This window comes from Paecilomyces variotii (genome assembly GCF_004022145.1).
Source record: "Paecilomyces variotii strain CBS 101075 chromosome Unknown C8Q69scaffold_1, whole genome shotgun sequence".
In the NCBI taxonomy this organism is placed as follows: Eukaryota; Fungi; Ascomycota; class Eurotiomycetes; order Eurotiales; family Thermoascaceae; genus Paecilomyces; species Paecilomyces variotii.
This window is the reverse complement of record NW_021167140.1, coordinates 318,429-331,575: the sequence shown is the minus strand read 5'-3', so window position 1 is coordinate 331,575 and position 13,147 is coordinate 318,429. Positions and strand designations below refer to the sequence as shown.

General features: G+C 48.2%; 7 protein-coding genes across 7 annotated transcripts; 5 read left to right on the top strand and 2 right to left on the bottom strand.

Annotated features, from left to right (window-relative positions):
- Positions 1-1,182: 1,182 nt before the first annotated feature.
- On the bottom strand, positions 1,183-2,413 carry C8Q69DRAFT_4133 (hypothetical protein). The gene is made up of 2 exons (XM_028628320.1): positions 2,154-2,413; positions 1,183-1,800 (listed from the first exon to the last, which is right to left on the bottom strand). Exons 1-2 carry the CDS (start codon positions 2,216-2,218, stop codon positions 1,500-1,502), a joined length of 366 nt encoding a protein of 121 aa, XP_028488570.1. The 5' UTR covers positions 2,219-2,413; the 3' UTR covers positions 1,183-1,499.
- Positions 2,414-3,651, top strand: C8Q69DRAFT_4132 (dihydrofolate reductase). Its single transcript, XM_028628319.1, has one exon. The coding sequence runs from the start codon at positions 2,669-2,671 to the stop codon at positions 3,548-3,550; it is 882 nt and encodes a 293-aa protein (XP_028488569.1). The 5' UTR covers positions 2,414-2,668; the 3' UTR covers positions 3,551-3,651.
- On the bottom strand, positions 3,652-5,661 carry C8Q69DRAFT_4131 (putative proteasome regulatory particle subunit). The gene is made up of 5 exons (XM_028628318.1): positions 5,373-5,661; positions 5,257-5,313; positions 4,960-5,196; positions 4,412-4,903; positions 3,652-4,356 (listed from the first exon to the last, which is right to left on the bottom strand). The coding sequence occupies exons 1-5, from the start codon at positions 5,457-5,459 to the stop codon at positions 3,754-3,756; spliced, it is 1,476 nt and encodes a 491-aa protein (XP_028488568.1). The 5' UTR covers positions 5,460-5,661; the 3' UTR covers positions 3,652-3,753.
- Positions 5,662-6,166: 505 nt separating this feature from the next.
- C8Q69DRAFT_4144 (hypothetical protein) lies at positions 6,167-6,932 on the top strand. The gene is made up of 3 exons (XM_028628334.1): positions 6,167-6,306; positions 6,419-6,500; positions 6,610-6,932. The coding sequence occupies exons 1-3, from the start codon at positions 6,248-6,250 to the stop codon at positions 6,802-6,804; spliced, it is 336 nt and encodes a 111-aa protein (XP_028488567.1). The 5' UTR covers positions 6,167-6,247; the 3' UTR covers positions 6,805-6,932.
- A 584-nt stretch (positions 6,933-7,516) lies between these two features.
- On the top strand, positions 7,517-9,474 carry C8Q69DRAFT_449137 (putative esterase). Its single transcript, XM_028629343.1, has 6 exons — positions 7,517-7,767; positions 7,870-8,212; positions 8,303-8,411; positions 8,481-8,561; positions 8,617-9,138; positions 9,219-9,474. The coding sequence occupies exons 1-6, from the start codon at positions 7,677-7,679 to the stop codon at positions 9,375-9,377; spliced, it is 1,305 nt and encodes a 434-aa protein (XP_028488566.1). The 5' UTR covers positions 7,517-7,676; the 3' UTR covers positions 9,378-9,474.
- A 437-nt stretch (positions 9,475-9,911) lies between these two features.
- C8Q69DRAFT_4073 (deoxyribose-phosphate aldolase) lies at positions 9,912-11,013 on the top strand. Its single transcript, XM_028628150.1, has one exon. The coding sequence runs from the start codon at positions 10,083-10,085 to the stop codon at positions 10,884-10,886; it is 804 nt and encodes a 267-aa protein (XP_028488565.1). The 5' UTR covers positions 9,912-10,082; the 3' UTR covers positions 10,887-11,013.
- A 271-nt stretch (positions 11,014-11,284) lies between these two features.
- Positions 11,285-12,825, top strand: C8Q69DRAFT_3987 (putative RNA methyltransferase). The gene is made up of 3 exons (XM_028627814.1): positions 11,285-11,483; positions 11,550-11,677; positions 11,758-12,825. The coding sequence occupies exons 1-3, from the start codon at positions 11,463-11,465 to the stop codon at positions 12,707-12,709; spliced, it is 1,101 nt and encodes a 366-aa protein (XP_028488564.1). The 5' UTR covers positions 11,285-11,462; the 3' UTR covers positions 12,710-12,825.
- The last annotated feature ends 322 nt before the right edge of the window (positions 12,826-13,147 follow it).

The window sequence follows — 13,147 nt, the reverse complement described above, 5'->3', positions numbered from 1 at the left end:
TGATTTGCGTGTTCCTTGATGTCTGTGTCACCGAATCCAGATAGAAGATGGAATCATCGCCCCAAAGCTTCACCCGAGAAAACGAAAGCAAAACTTTTTTCCTCCCAAAATACCAAATACTTTATCGGATGAATCATGAAAGAAAAAAATGTTAAAACTGTTTCTCACGGAGAAAGAGAGAATGAAGGTTCCGGATATCTGGCGAGTCAACCGGGTTCAATCTAATATCGACTTGCGTGTTTTCCTTTTTTTACCCCCAATATCTTGCCCAGATCTTTTTTTCTCTCATGCGCTCTTGCAGCCGTTGTACGTCTGTTCCCTTTCTCGTTCTGCCAGTGTCTGATACACCGGGGGACGGATCTTCCGCGGTATTGGATAAGGAAGAGAGGATGGCGTATGGCTTTCGGAGGCCGCAGAGGAATCCTTCGGCGGTGCAAGTGGACAGACAACCATTGGCAAAAGACATTTTGTAGTGGAGATGGGCGTCCATCAAGGATACATGTTTTTCTGCCATTGGGTCCGTCTGTCCGTTTCAGCAAGGATGTATCTGTACGCTAGTTAGGTATTGTTCGATGGGATGAATCAAGCGACCTGTCCTCTGTCGTCTTGTCTGTAGTCTCCCGATGCCTGCCGTTGTAAGAGTAGATAGCGTAAATTGTTTCGACCCAGGCCTGACCCATCTACCATGATGTAATTAATGCTGTAGCATTGCCCGTATGCACAGTCCTCCCTATGCCCAGATATGGTATGTATAGACATGCTAGAATGGATTGGGATAAGCTAGACCCCTCCGACAGACACAGCAGAGCCCACTTCCCCGCCAAAATAAAGAACTACGGACCTGCCATCTCCATTTTGATACGCATCACCCCGAGCATATAATTCAGCTCATGCAGAACCTATACCTCGACTTAACTGGGCTTATCTTGTATAATAAGACATGGATCTAACTATGGATATAGTTATAGTTATAGATATCTATATGTATCTGGATCAAACTGAGAAACGCATACTTACGGATCATGCTACATGAGTGAGTATAATCCATGGGGAGTCTAACCCAACACCCGGTCGGGGAGGAGGCGAGATCAGAATGGATATTCCTTAGGAATGAAGGACTGGCCTGAGTATCGATCGATACTGCATGACAAGATGAAAGGCATTTTAGACGTAGACGAAAACTGATAGTTTATGTATCTACATTGTCTGGCTCTGAGCAGCCCGCTCTTCCTGGACTTGTTCGTGGTAACTACTATAGTATGATATATCGTTTGGCTAGCGCTCAGCGATTATCAAAAAGAAGCTTCTTCTTCTTCCTTTGCTTCTGTTCTGCTTCTGTCAATCCACGACCTGAAGATCCATTTTCAGTCGGAAGCATGACATGACATAACATGACAATACAAGCATATACTGGGGAGGATTGTCTGTCTTCATCTTTCCCCCCCTCCCCCAATCTTTTTTGGTCCGTTCTGCATAAATCGAATATAACAATACTTCATTCAAACCTGCAACAAAGCCTGCGCCTTCGCCTTAATATCCGGACCCAAATCGACCGGATTCCTCGGATCATCACCCGTCATCATGGCCAACTTGCCCGTCTTATCATTAATCAATTCATTCGCGAACCGATTCCGCGCCAACACCTCAGTCACCTGCTGGCGCGCGGTCGTGTCTCCCGCACGGACGCTTTCCAAATCGATCGTCTTCAGCTGTCGGTGGGTGTTGCGGACGAAGTCGAAGAGGAAGAAGATGGTTGGGTTTACGTTTGGTGGTTGCATGCGTGGGTGGGATTCGAAGGAGCTGTTGGTGTTCAATAATACCCGTTAAAACGCTCCCCCGGGCCCCGATCCCTGGTGCCTACCCTGGGAAGGGGGGAGGGGGAGTGTTTTGGGGGTGAGTTGGTTAGCTGGCTGGCTATTGTTTTTAAGGGTTTTCTGTTAGGGATGTTTTATTGGGGGGAGGGGGGTTTTGAAGACAAAAAGAAAGAAAGAGCTGTTTATGAGTGGTATGTTCAATAGGTATGTTGTGTGAGTGAAAAGGAAGTATACTGAATGGCATGGAAAGTATGACATAGTCCCCCATCCATCCATCCATCCAGCATTGAAGAGGGGAAGAAGAGGGGGGAAGGGGAATAAAACAAGAAAAAAACATACTCTAACAAGTCTGCCATTTGGCGATCCACGCGCTCTGCGTTAAAGTCAAGAAGTTCCTCGCTCATGGTGTTTTTCTTTTCTTTTCTTTTTTTATGTATGTGGACAGATAAGAAATAAACAAGAACAGAGAGAATGTGGAATGAAAGGAGAAAAAAAGGAAGAGAACCAAAGATGGCGATGACGACGGTTGAAACTTATGACGCTATTTTCAACTTTCTCGTTCTCTCTTTCTCGTTGGGAGATGGAGGGAGTCTTATCTTATCGGGGTTAGTTAGTTGGTTAGTTCAGTTGGTTGAACTAGTTAAAACTCCCAGCGGGAATTATTATTAACTAATTTAACTAGTTATTGCATTGGTACGACTTGACTATTTCTCTCCTATAGCTGGCTGTTTCGACAACTAACTACACGTTCATTCGTTTCAAGGCATTCTTTTAGAATACACGAGAGGGTTATCTTTATTTCATTTATATACAGAACTATCCTAAACTCGATCCTCAAATCATCACCACTCACCATGACACCCCCCAAACCACCTCTCAAGATCCTCATGCTCCACGGCTACACCCAATCCGGGACATTATTCTACAACAAAACCCGCGCTCTCACCAAACATCTCCAGAAATCCTTCCCCTTACACGACGTCTCCTTCTCCTACCCCACTGGTCCTCGCCGTCTCAACCCCGACGACATCCCCGGCTACGACAGCACCAACAACAACAACGACCAGAACCAAGAGCAAGAGCAAGACAAACCCGAAGCGTACAGCTGGTGGCGGATCTCGCGGGCCTCCAATCCACCCGAATACATCGGTCTAGAAAACGGCCTAGAGACTGTCGCCAAAGTGCTTCGGACAGAAGGGCCGTTTGATGGCGTGATTGGCTTTTCGCAAGGCGCAGCTTTAGCTGCCATGGTGGCGAGTCTGCTGGAACCCGGGAGAAAAGAGGCATTTGAGTATTTTACTGATGCGAAGATCGCGTCTGATGGGTTGGGGTTACAGGAGAATGTGGCTGGGATTCCGTTTCCAGAGTCCTTTGTGTCGGAGAACGTGTCGCATCCGCCGTTGAAGTTTGCGCTGTGTTATAGTGGGTTTCGCGCGCCGGGGCCGAGGTATCGTGGGTTTTATGAACGTCCGGCTATTCAGACGCCGGTGTTGCATGTGTTGGGTTCGTTGGATAGTGTCGTGGATGAGGGTCGGAGTAGGTCGCTGATCGAGGCGTGTGCGGGAGAGCCGGAGAAGGAAGGGAAGGTTGTTTGGCATCCTGGTGGTCATTTTCTGCCGAGTCAGAGGACGTATCTGGACGCCGCGGTGTTGTTTATTCGGAAGTCTCTGGAGGGACAGACGGAGAAGGGCCCGCAGGCGGAGGAGAGGGTCGAGGATATGGATGTTCCCTTTTAGTATCCATCCATAACTACTGTTTGTTACGGTTACGGGGTGATGCTTAGATGGCACACCATACAGAATCGAATAGACATTGGAATTCATCATAAAATTTGTCGCATGGTCTTACTTTAATAGCGTCTGGCTACAACCCCCTGACTGCCCGACAATGCGATTATTTTACATGCCCGCATTCCGCCCTCATCCATTCATCAAAAGCCCTAGTGAGCCCGCGCCTTCTCACTTCGAGTCGGTAAAATCCGCGCCATCATCTCCTCCTTGGTGATCAAGTGGTCGATGCGCTCCAGAAGATCCAGCAGGTTCTTCATGTCGCTGCTCCATTCGTTCAGCACATCATCCGCATCACGGGGCTTGGCAAAGTTGATCACTCGTGCAGGACGGTCGATCTTGGCGTATATTGTCTTGGAGGTAACCAGGTCGCTGATGTACTTCTCCGTCTCGTCCTCGTTCAGATCCAGAAGCTCCGTCAGACGACCCATCTGGATGCGAGTGTAATACTTGGCCACTACACGCACGTTGTGCTCGATCACGCGTTTCCGCAGGTCCTGCCATCTCGTGTAGGCCTGGTCATCGGAAGTGCCACTCGGCTGGGCGCTGAAGACGTCGGTGCTGGTCAGGTGGGGACCAAACTGTTCAGCAACCATGGGCCAGCGCATCAGCTCAGAAATGGTGAACAGCTTGATCAGACGGGCTTCGACCGGTACCGCAGAGATGCGGCTATCTTGTTGGATACGGTGCAGCAGATCGGACTGCTCGTTATCGTAGGGAGACAGCACAATGTAGTAGATGATTCTCGCAAGAACCTGTGGTCCATGGTTAGCGGAGAGAAAGTCACCCCAAGAGTGCGGGAAATCTTACGGCACGGAGCTGCTCCGGGTTGTTCTCGACAGACTCGGTGTCCAGAACCTCCCGGTAGTGCTTGCAAACCTCCAGGTACTTGTGGTCGTGGTTGGCAAGGATAATCTGCTGCTCATAGTAACGCAGCTTCAGATCCGTTACATCCTCGTCAACCTCTGCTGGCGGCTCATCAGGCTCGCGAGTCTTTTCCTTTTCCTCAGCCTCCTTCTTTTCCTTCTCGAGCTGCTCGGGAGACTTCTTGGGTTTGCGGGCAAAATATTTCTTGTTGTTGATCTTGCGACTCAGGATTCCAGCCTGTGTCCAATCTCCTCGCTCAATGCAAAGTGACACTTGCTCTAGGATGAACTCCGTCTTTTCTCTCCTGCTCATGGACCCGAAGGTCTCCACCTGCAGCTCGCAAAGGATATCCGCAGCGGCATTCAAATCGCCTTGAGCCTTCTTAATGTCGGACAAGATACGCGTAACTCGAGCTCTCTCGACCTCAACGAAAATCTATCATCCTTGTTAGCGACATGAGATCTTTCGCCGATCCGCAGCTGTAAACCAACCTTTCCTTCCGTCACCGTCCGCAAGGTTTCAATCACGGACAATTTCACTTCCATATTAGGTGTCTCATCCAGGAAGCTCATCACTTTCTGCACCATCTTCGTGATGGCCTGCTTGAGTTGTCCATGCTTCTTGGACAGCAAGAGAACCTGGTCGTTTAATAAGCCCCAGTCGCCCGAGTCCTTGCTTAGCGTAACAATGGTGAGGAGGATTCTAGAGGTAGTCGCAAGATCCGAAGCCTGTCGTGTCGCATAGTCAGCCACTGTTCTACAGTTTATACCAGCTCTCAGAGAGCCTACCTGTCTTGCCTGCTTCTCCAACACCAAGAGCTTGTCGATGGCTGCTTGCACGTCCGTCTGCCGATCATGGCTGGTCAGTATGGGGACGACTTCGAAGCTGAAGAAGCTTTTCACACCTTTGCAAGCGCCTCCGCCTCTGGAATGAGCTTGTCGGCATCCTTGGAGAAGTCCTTCTCCGGCTTGAAGAGAGGGCCTTCCGACATGGTGACGAGAGTCGATACGTCACCTGTTCAGTCGAGATCACTTGCAGCTTGGGGTGATAGAGGTATCTAATATTGATGAGGGCCGTGTATCCCAACTGCGATGATGGTGTGAGATTTGGCGGTTGCCTGCTTGTGGAGGGGTTGCAATTCGAGAGCTCGAAGGGAGGTTTACGGCGTCTGTTCAGGTACGTCGGCAGCACTGCCTGCTGGGTAAGCTCCAGCTGGCGGGCGGCAACAGTCCAGGGCGGTAAGCGCGTATGATCACGTGATCTTCTGGGAGTCTACTACTCTACCATCAGGTATTGGAATCTCATTTGATCTGAGGCGTATTTATTCGCAGAATTAAGTGGAGTTCTTATTGCTACAATGTCAGTTAATGAATTGAGATGTCATGCAAGGCGCCCACTGAATTGTCAGCTCGGGTTATCTGGCGCCATACCAGTAGTTGTAACTACCTACCTAATGCTCATTATGAACTCTGTGTAATGTCAATGGCACATCACCCCGGTATTACATCAGATATAGCTGCAAGATTGTAATCTTTCCTCCTACGAGGTCATCTCCTAATTCAGAGAAAATAACACTATCAAGAAATCCGGCCCTGCAGCTCTTGGTACTGAAATAAAACAGACTAACCCAAATAGGCTTGGCCTTTGATGATGCCTTAACAAAGAGGGTCCGCCGCTGGCCAGGCTCCTGCATCGCCTTCCCCAGATAACGCCCAAGACACATCCTAACAGGATACTCTTCATCTCTTTACCAAATCAACATAGATAGTCTTCGCGACGATGTCGACCCCCGGAAAACCCGGAAAACCCTACATCTCCAACGGACAAGTCCTAGAAAGGTACGGACTCCCCGCTGGCTTTCCTCGGGATCGTCGCCTAGAAACCGCATCTAAGCGCGGTCCCATCGCAGAGAATAGTAGGACAGTTTACAGCTAACGATATACTGCGCAGTCCTCCGCTCACTACTCGCATTATCCGTTGGATCGATGATGTCTACTTCTTCTTCGGACTGTATTTCGTGACGTTGTTTTCGGTAAGTTTGATATCCGGTGGTGAATTCCGAGCGACATACCTGTCGTGTCTTGTCTTATAGTTATGTCCGGGATAATGATTAGCTGACGCTTTGTTTTGTTTGGTGTTAGCTTGATCCCCTGAAAGCAGCAGAGGAGTCGAAATTCAATATTCGAAGATCAGGCAATTCCTACAATAACAGACCGCGATGGGGTGGTAGTTCTGGAGGAGGCGGTCCCGGCGGTCCTGGTGGTGGCGGTGGTGGTCCCAGGAGAATTGGAAGAGTTGATGATATCAGAGGCCCTGAGTGCAAGAGCTGTGGATAAGAGGGAAATGCAACTATTATGTGGCATGTTGGGGATACTGCGGGGGTTTGATCTTTCCATGCGAAAGGCTACGTTACGGATACCATGCGTTTAGTTATTATAAATTGTCCTATTTGATTCTTTCTACTTTGCAGACCGAAAGTACTGACTATGGAAGTGAGTGAACCAGCGAGTAAGCCATGAGAGAACTTTTCTGCATCCTGTTTCCTTGTCTTCGTTTGTTTTATCTAGATTAAAAGCTCGGATTTACCTAGTCTCAACGATGTAACCCAAGAGCTACTGGAAGGAGCACCGTTGATATAATACAACATCCTGTAATAGATATGTTAGGATGTTTGTTTGTCTTGCGGTAGTTACTCAATGCATGGGTCAAGATCAGATGCTTTGTAAAAATACGAAACTGTAGTTGTCCAAATGATATCTTCCCCTCGAGCTTGGCATATGTAACAGTCACAAGAAAAACCGACGGCCTTGGTCTTCTGTTTCTGCATCGCATCACAGAGTGTTTTCTGAGGTAGCATAAAATAAGATACAGGGAAGATAAGTCGGCGGTGTGCTGATATCATGAAATATGGTTCGATAGTATTGTAGGCACCTCTCTGACAGAATAAAAGCAACGCTGAATATCAGCACTCCAGTCTGATAACACAGTCTATAAGTAATAACCGAGGCACATCTGTGATGCGCCCGCACCCTAGTTAACTAGTGCCGAGTTCAATAGCGCAAAGAAAACCATTGCTATGGTATACTCTCGCGCGTTGTTACATTAAAATAAACACTATCATATAATCTGGTGGACTACTACCGACGAGTCATTATCCTTGAAGCGAGGTACATACATCCAACATACAACATACATACATTTCGAAATAATGGAGAGATTAGACGCGACATTGGATAAATTTACAAACCCCACGACTGGTTCGCTTCACGCAGCGGTGTTTATAGCCGTGGATCATTCTGGTAACCCTTTCCCCTTCTTCCTAAAACATAAGGCTTCGACTGTGGTCTTCAGTTCTTACTGAATAGTAGGCTATCATATGCTTAACGGCTAATCATAAACAGGAAAGATCATATACCGCCGCGCCGCTGGAAAGTCAAAGCTCGATCCTAAAAATGACACCCCAGTACATCCAACGTCACTATGTTGGATAGCATCTCTGACGAAACTTGTCACTGCGGTCGCGATGATGCAATTGGTTGAAAAGGGTCTTGCTAGTTTAGATGAAAATGTCTGCGATACGCTTCCTGAGTTGAGGGACATCGACATCTTGCTTTATGACCAGGACACCTCTAGTGGATCTGCCCCTGAGGGCTCCGATGGGGTCCCATCATCCAGATCCAATGGAGGAGGGAAGCCATATCCTGGCTTCAGGACGGAGAAAGCCAAGACGGAAATAACAATCAAGTAATTAGACCATGGAGATGAGAAGCTACATGCATATGTTTCCAAGTGAATGGCTTAGCATGAGCTAATAATGTTACCGGTCGTATATAGGGATTTACTCTGCCACACTTCAGGCCTTTGTTATGATCACTCAAGCCCTCTTTTGCAACAATGGTCTAAGTCGAACAAACGGAAATCTCACACATTCTGCGGAAGCATGGTATGTCTTCCCTCATTCTCCTACTGTGACTTATTCAGCTCTTGTCATGACAAGTCATTCTGGATCTAGGACGGTTATTACCATCCTCTTATTTTCGAACCGGGGACATCTTGGGCATATGGAGGTGGATTGGACTGGGCAGGAGTGATTGTTAGTATACCATGCACTTATCATTTACATAATTGCACTCAACTAATCTTATCAGATCGAACGGAAGACAAATACCACTCTTGAAGAGTACATGAAGGCGAATATATGGTCTAAAATAGGTGCTACGTGCACCACATTCCACCCCGAAAAGAACCGTCATAAACTACCTCCCCAACTCGAAATGGGAGCGCGGATCCGTACAGAGAGTGGCGACAGTTACATTGGCCCAGGTCGGGTTACGCTCGAGTATCCACGGAAGAACGACCTAGGTGGTATTGGCCTTTTCGGCACAGCAGACGACTACATCAAACTCTTGACCATACTGCTCCAAGGAGGGAAGGGACTTCTTACTGAACGCAGTGTGCACGTATTATTTCAACCTCAATTGACACGCGTTATTCGCTCATCTATGCTTGTGGGCGCTGGGAGACAAATGAGGCGAGTTCTTGGAGCGAGGGGTACAGATGATGTTGACCAGGCGGATCACTGCTTAGCTGGGACCGTTACCCTGCGAGATATCCCAGGTCGAAGGAGAAAAGGGACAGTCAGCTGGGCTGGATTGCCAAATCTTCATTGGGTTAGTATAACCTTTCACTGCCTTCGTCGCAAATCATATATGTAGGCCATGATGTTATTCTAACGATTGCTTGTGCGCAGTGGATTGACCGTGAAAGTGGCATAGCCGCTACTTTATTCACACAACTCCTGCCAACTATGGATGCGATTGTGGTGGATCTACTAATCGAGCTGGAAGAAGGGTTGTATGAATTTGTTTTGGGGAGGGGATCCCGAAACAGCAGGGCCCAAAAGATATAGTCGCCAGTTGTGTCGACTAGGTTTGCCTTGTATCTAAGAGTCATTTGATACAGAGATTATACAGACAGTAACGGCAGACACAATAGTCATATCGATACCATCTATCATAAATTTCATTAAGGTATTTACTAGGAACGTAATCGCTTATCATTGCGATTTCATCTATAGCACAAAAATATAGAGGCAGTCTGATCTGGCGTATATATAGACCGAGATTCTCAGGAACCGGGGAGAAAGTGTGGGGCACGCAGACAACCTTCGCGCGGGACAAACTGGACTCGAAGACGCGAACCAAAACCAAACAGGACGGAACAACACCGCAGAGCAAGAAGCATAATTCGAATGAATAGAGGAACTAGCCATCAGGGCACTTTTCTCGGAAGACTTTAGGTTCGTAAGTCCTCTCAGTTGGGTCTTCACAACGTTCTGTACATGGATTGTTGGTCTAGGTTGTCGGTTCCCCGCAATTTTTGATGCTGTTGACACAGTTCTTATTGTACCATTCTTTTCTTTTGTCGTATATATATGACATCCTGCTATGTTTATATTCAATGTTATGCATGTATAATTGATCGCCTATTTCCTGCCGTGGCCATTGGTCTTACACGGGCCCCTTGTGATTCAATGCAGTCTTGCCTAGCTACCGCTTGAACCTCTATATCCTTTTCCAACTTCTGACATAATTCAGTATAACACCGCGAAGAAATGTCGATTCCCACGACAAATGCAGAGTGGGCTGCCACGATTTCATCTATCAAGGACTCCCTCCCAGCAACATTCACCAACCGACCTGCTCCTTCTCCATCTTCCATCCCTGGGACTATTGACCACACGCTCCTAGGCCTGTCAGCAACAGAGTCTGAAATAGATACTCTTTGCGAAGAGGCAAAAGAATACAAATTCGCTTCTGTTTGCGTCCGCGTCAACCATGTCCGCCGCGCCGTAGAGAACCTCAAAGACACGCCCGAGGTGTGCGTCGCGGCAGTTGTCGGTTTCCATGAGGGGACATACAGGACAGCAGAGAAAGTGGACGAGGCCCTCGAGGCTGTGAGACAGGGAGCTTCAGAACTAGACATGGTACTCAACTATCCGCTTCTCAAGGAAGGGAAGTTTGTCGATGTCTATGAAGACATCCTCGCTGTACGCAAGGCGGCTCCTTCGCCTATCAGGCTCAAGGTCATCCTCGAAACGTCCCAGCTGGACAGAGATCAGATCATAGCTGGATCGGTGATTAGTTGTCTTGCCGGTGCAGATTTTGTCAAAACGAGCACTGGATTTAATGGCTCTGGAGCTAGCGTTGAGAATGTGTCTCTCATGCGAGCTACGGTGGATGCACTTGGAAAGGGCTGCAAGGTCAAAGCTAGTGGAGGAGTGCGTACGGCAGAGGACTGTGTACGGATGCTTCAAGCCGGTGCGGATAGGATCGGAGCTAGTGCCGGAGTAAAGATCGCAAAGCAACTGGCGGGAGAGACAAGCATCGAGGGATCGACTGCCGTTGGGGCATATTAAGACCAAGCTGGAGTATATCCATAAGTATCTGGCCACTCTTGTTATAAACAGCAAGCGAATTCTTGAAACGCATTTCTAGAGATCTCTAGTAAGGTGTTAAAGTTAAATATATCCTCGACACAAGACTTACATATTCCAAACCTATCTTCGATCTCAGTTCATCCGACTTATACGATGTAGATGTAAATATTCTATGCTTGAAGATTCATCCAGACCCTTTGCACCAGATTTGTCTGCTCAACAGCCCGCAAATGTCATATAGTTGAAAGCTCAATAAGACTAGCACCTGCAGGTCTAGATTTAAACCTGAAGAGCACATTACCTAGACTGTTCTCCATCGCTAGACCACCGACATAAACTGACAGATTACAATAACCATTGATCATTATGATTGAGGTGACTGTAGCGGTCACGATGACACTAATAAAACGCCTCTTAAGCCACTCCCGCGAGCGAACCGTGGGGGCCGCCGCTAAGGGTGGAGAGGGTGGAGCTTTTAACGGCCTTTCTAGTTAAAGGTTTTGTTAAAGAATTTACAGTCGATCAACTACCGCATATTATTACCAGTTTTTACCCATGGCTATTCCGAAAACGAAGGTATGCGAACAGCTAGAGGATATTATCTTCGAGTCAATTGCTAATATTATTGTGTTCTTTTCATAGCGTCGCAAGACCTCCATTGATTCGGGCAATGGGGATCTTCACACCGCGAAGCCGACCGCGCTCTTTGTCCCTACCGGCGGAAGGAAGCATACGCTGAGCGTCGCGATACCAGGCAGCATTATCGCCAAGTGAGTTGGATATATAGATTTAGAGTTGGATTTCTATATAATCCCGTTTGGATACGAGCTGTTTCTAATGAGTTGAATAGTGCGAAATCCCAGGAGACGAAGACACACCTGGCGGGTATGATAGCACGTGCCCTCGCAGTCTTCTGTGTCGACGAAGTTATTGTCTTTGACGACGACCCGAAAGCTTTCAAGACTCGTGTCGATGATCTCCATACAGAGCAATTCACGGCCTTTACGGACCCGTCCCATTTTCTCTCCCACATTCTCGCCTATCTCGAGACTCCACCCTACCTTCGCAAACACCTCTTTCCAATGCATCCGAACCTGAAACTGGCTGGTGTGCTTCCTAGTTTGGATATGCCGCATCACCTGCGTGCCAATGAGTGGTGCGAATATCGTGAAGGTGTCGTTGTACCAGAAAGTGACGACGATGGGGGAGGAGGAGGAGGAAGTCCCGAACCGGGAGGGGGAGGGCGTGAAATAGATGGTGTATCCAAACCAACCATCATCGAGACAGGACTCTCTCAGCCCGTTGTTCTGCACGAGATGGAAATTCCAGAGCTGGCACGCGTGACTGTCAAGTTTCCATCGAAAGATACCCCCGAGGACGCTGAGCCCGTCGACCCGAACGCACCGCGAGAGGAGGCCGGATACTACTGGGGCTACAGCGTTCGACGAACACACACACTCTCTGGAGTCTTCACGGAGTGTCCGTTCGATGGAGGTTATGACCTCTCGTTCGGAACCTCCGAGCGCGGTGCATCCATCGCAGATGTCCTGGCGGAGCCGTCCTTAGCGAAATACGAACATCTCCTCGTACTATTCGGCGGCGTAGCAGGCATCGAAGAGGCAGTTCGAGCCGACAAAGAGCTCCTAGACAAAGGAATCATGCCCGCGGACGCTGAGAAATTGTTCGATTACTGGATCAACATCCTCCCAGGCCAGGGCAGTCGCACCATCCGCACGGAGGAAGCCCTCTGGCTAGGCTTGATGGGTCTACGACCGTTTGTTGTCAACAACGGACAGCGTTAGAAAACCCTATTCCCCAGCTCTTCACTCTAGGCATTTTACTCCGTACATTGGATGCAAATGACAGCGGGAGACGCGGTAGCTTTCTTTGCTTCCATTCCAAGGGAGCGAGGCATTATTCCCGACATTCCAGCCAGGGGGGTTCGGTATGCTTCACCTGTCCTCGCGTGGAAAAGCAACAAAATGTCACTTTGTCTATCGCGTGGCACGACTTGATTTTTTTTTTCTTTGCCACTCAACGTTCCTCGCGCCTCTGCCGGCAAAAATTGTCTCTTCTTTTTCTTCCAAGAAGGGAGGAAGGCGTGTTAACGTTTTCCCACATGCCGAAAAAGTTTCTTTTTATATATGCTTGCTTGCTTGCTATATCAGATTCCCCCCCTCGCGTAACAGTCTCCACTGGCCATTGGACCATCGTCTCGAAATTTCCATTTTGTGAAATAA

What these genes read in the sequence shown, in the direction of transcription:
- C8Q69DRAFT_4133 (XM_028628320.1), bottom strand. Translation starts at nt 2,218, where the DNA reads ATGAGCGAGGAACTTCTTGACTTTAACGCAGAGCGCGTGGATCGCCAA. An exon ending in CAAATGGCAGACTTGTTAGA is followed by an intron (nt 1,801 to 2,153) that starts GTATGTTTTTTT and finishes GAACACCAACAG; the next exon opens with CTCCTTCGAATCCCACCCAC.
- C8Q69DRAFT_4132 (XM_028628319.1), top strand. Translation starts at nt 2,669, where the DNA reads ATGACACCCCCCAAACCACCTCTCAAGATCCTCATGCTCCACGGCTAC.
- C8Q69DRAFT_4131 (XM_028628318.1), bottom strand. Translation starts at nt 5,459, where the DNA reads ATGTCGGAAGGCCCTCTCTTCAAGCCGGAGAAGGACTTCTCCAAGGAT. An exon ending in AGGCGGAGGCGCTTGCAAAG is followed by an intron (nt 5,314 to 5,372) that starts GTGTGAAAAGCT and finishes CATGATCGGCAG; the next exon opens with ACGGACGTGCAAGCAGCCAT. An exon ending in TGGAGAAGCAGGCAAGACAG is followed by an intron (nt 5,197 to 5,256) that starts GTAGGCTCTCTG and finishes GCGACACGACAG; the next exon opens with GCTTCGGATCTTGCGACTAC.
- C8Q69DRAFT_4144 (XM_028628334.1), top strand. Translation starts at nt 6,248, where the DNA reads ATGTCGACCCCCGGAAAACCCGGAAAACCCTACATCTCCAACGGACAA. An exon ending in AACGGACAAGTCCTAGAAAG is followed by an intron (nt 6,307 to 6,418) that starts GTACGGACTCCC and finishes TATACTGCGCAG; the next exon opens with TCCTCCGCTCACTACTCGCA. An exon ending in ATTTCGTGACGTTGTTTTCG is followed by an intron (nt 6,501 to 6,609) that starts GTAAGTTTGATA and finishes GTTTGGTGTTAG; the next exon opens with CTTGATCCCCTGAAAGCAGC.
- C8Q69DRAFT_449137 (XM_028629343.1), top strand. Translation starts at nt 7,677, where the DNA reads ATGGAGAGATTAGACGCGACATTGGATAAATTTACAAACCCCACGACT. An exon ending in AAGACGGAAATAACAATCAA is followed by an intron (nt 8,213 to 8,302) that starts GTAATTAGACCA and finishes GGTCGTATATAG; the next exon opens with GGATTTACTCTGCCACACTT. An exon ending in ACACATTCTGCGGAAGCATG is followed by an intron (nt 8,412 to 8,480) that starts GTATGTCTTCCC and finishes TTCTGGATCTAG; the next exon opens with GACGGTTATTACCATCCTCT.
- C8Q69DRAFT_4073 (XM_028628150.1), top strand. Translation starts at nt 10,083, where the DNA reads ATGTCGATTCCCACGACAAATGCAGAGTGGGCTGCCACGATTTCATCT.
- C8Q69DRAFT_3987 (XM_028627814.1), top strand. Translation starts at nt 11,463, where the DNA reads ATGGCTATTCCGAAAACGAAG. An exon ending in TGGCTATTCCGAAAACGAAG is followed by an intron (nt 11,484 to 11,549) that starts GTATGCGAACAG and finishes TTCTTTTCATAG; the next exon opens with CGTCGCAAGACCTCCATTGA. An exon ending in CCAGGCAGCATTATCGCCAA is followed by an intron (nt 11,678 to 11,757) that starts GTGAGTTGGATA and finishes TGAGTTGAATAG; the next exon opens with TGCGAAATCCCAGGAGACGA.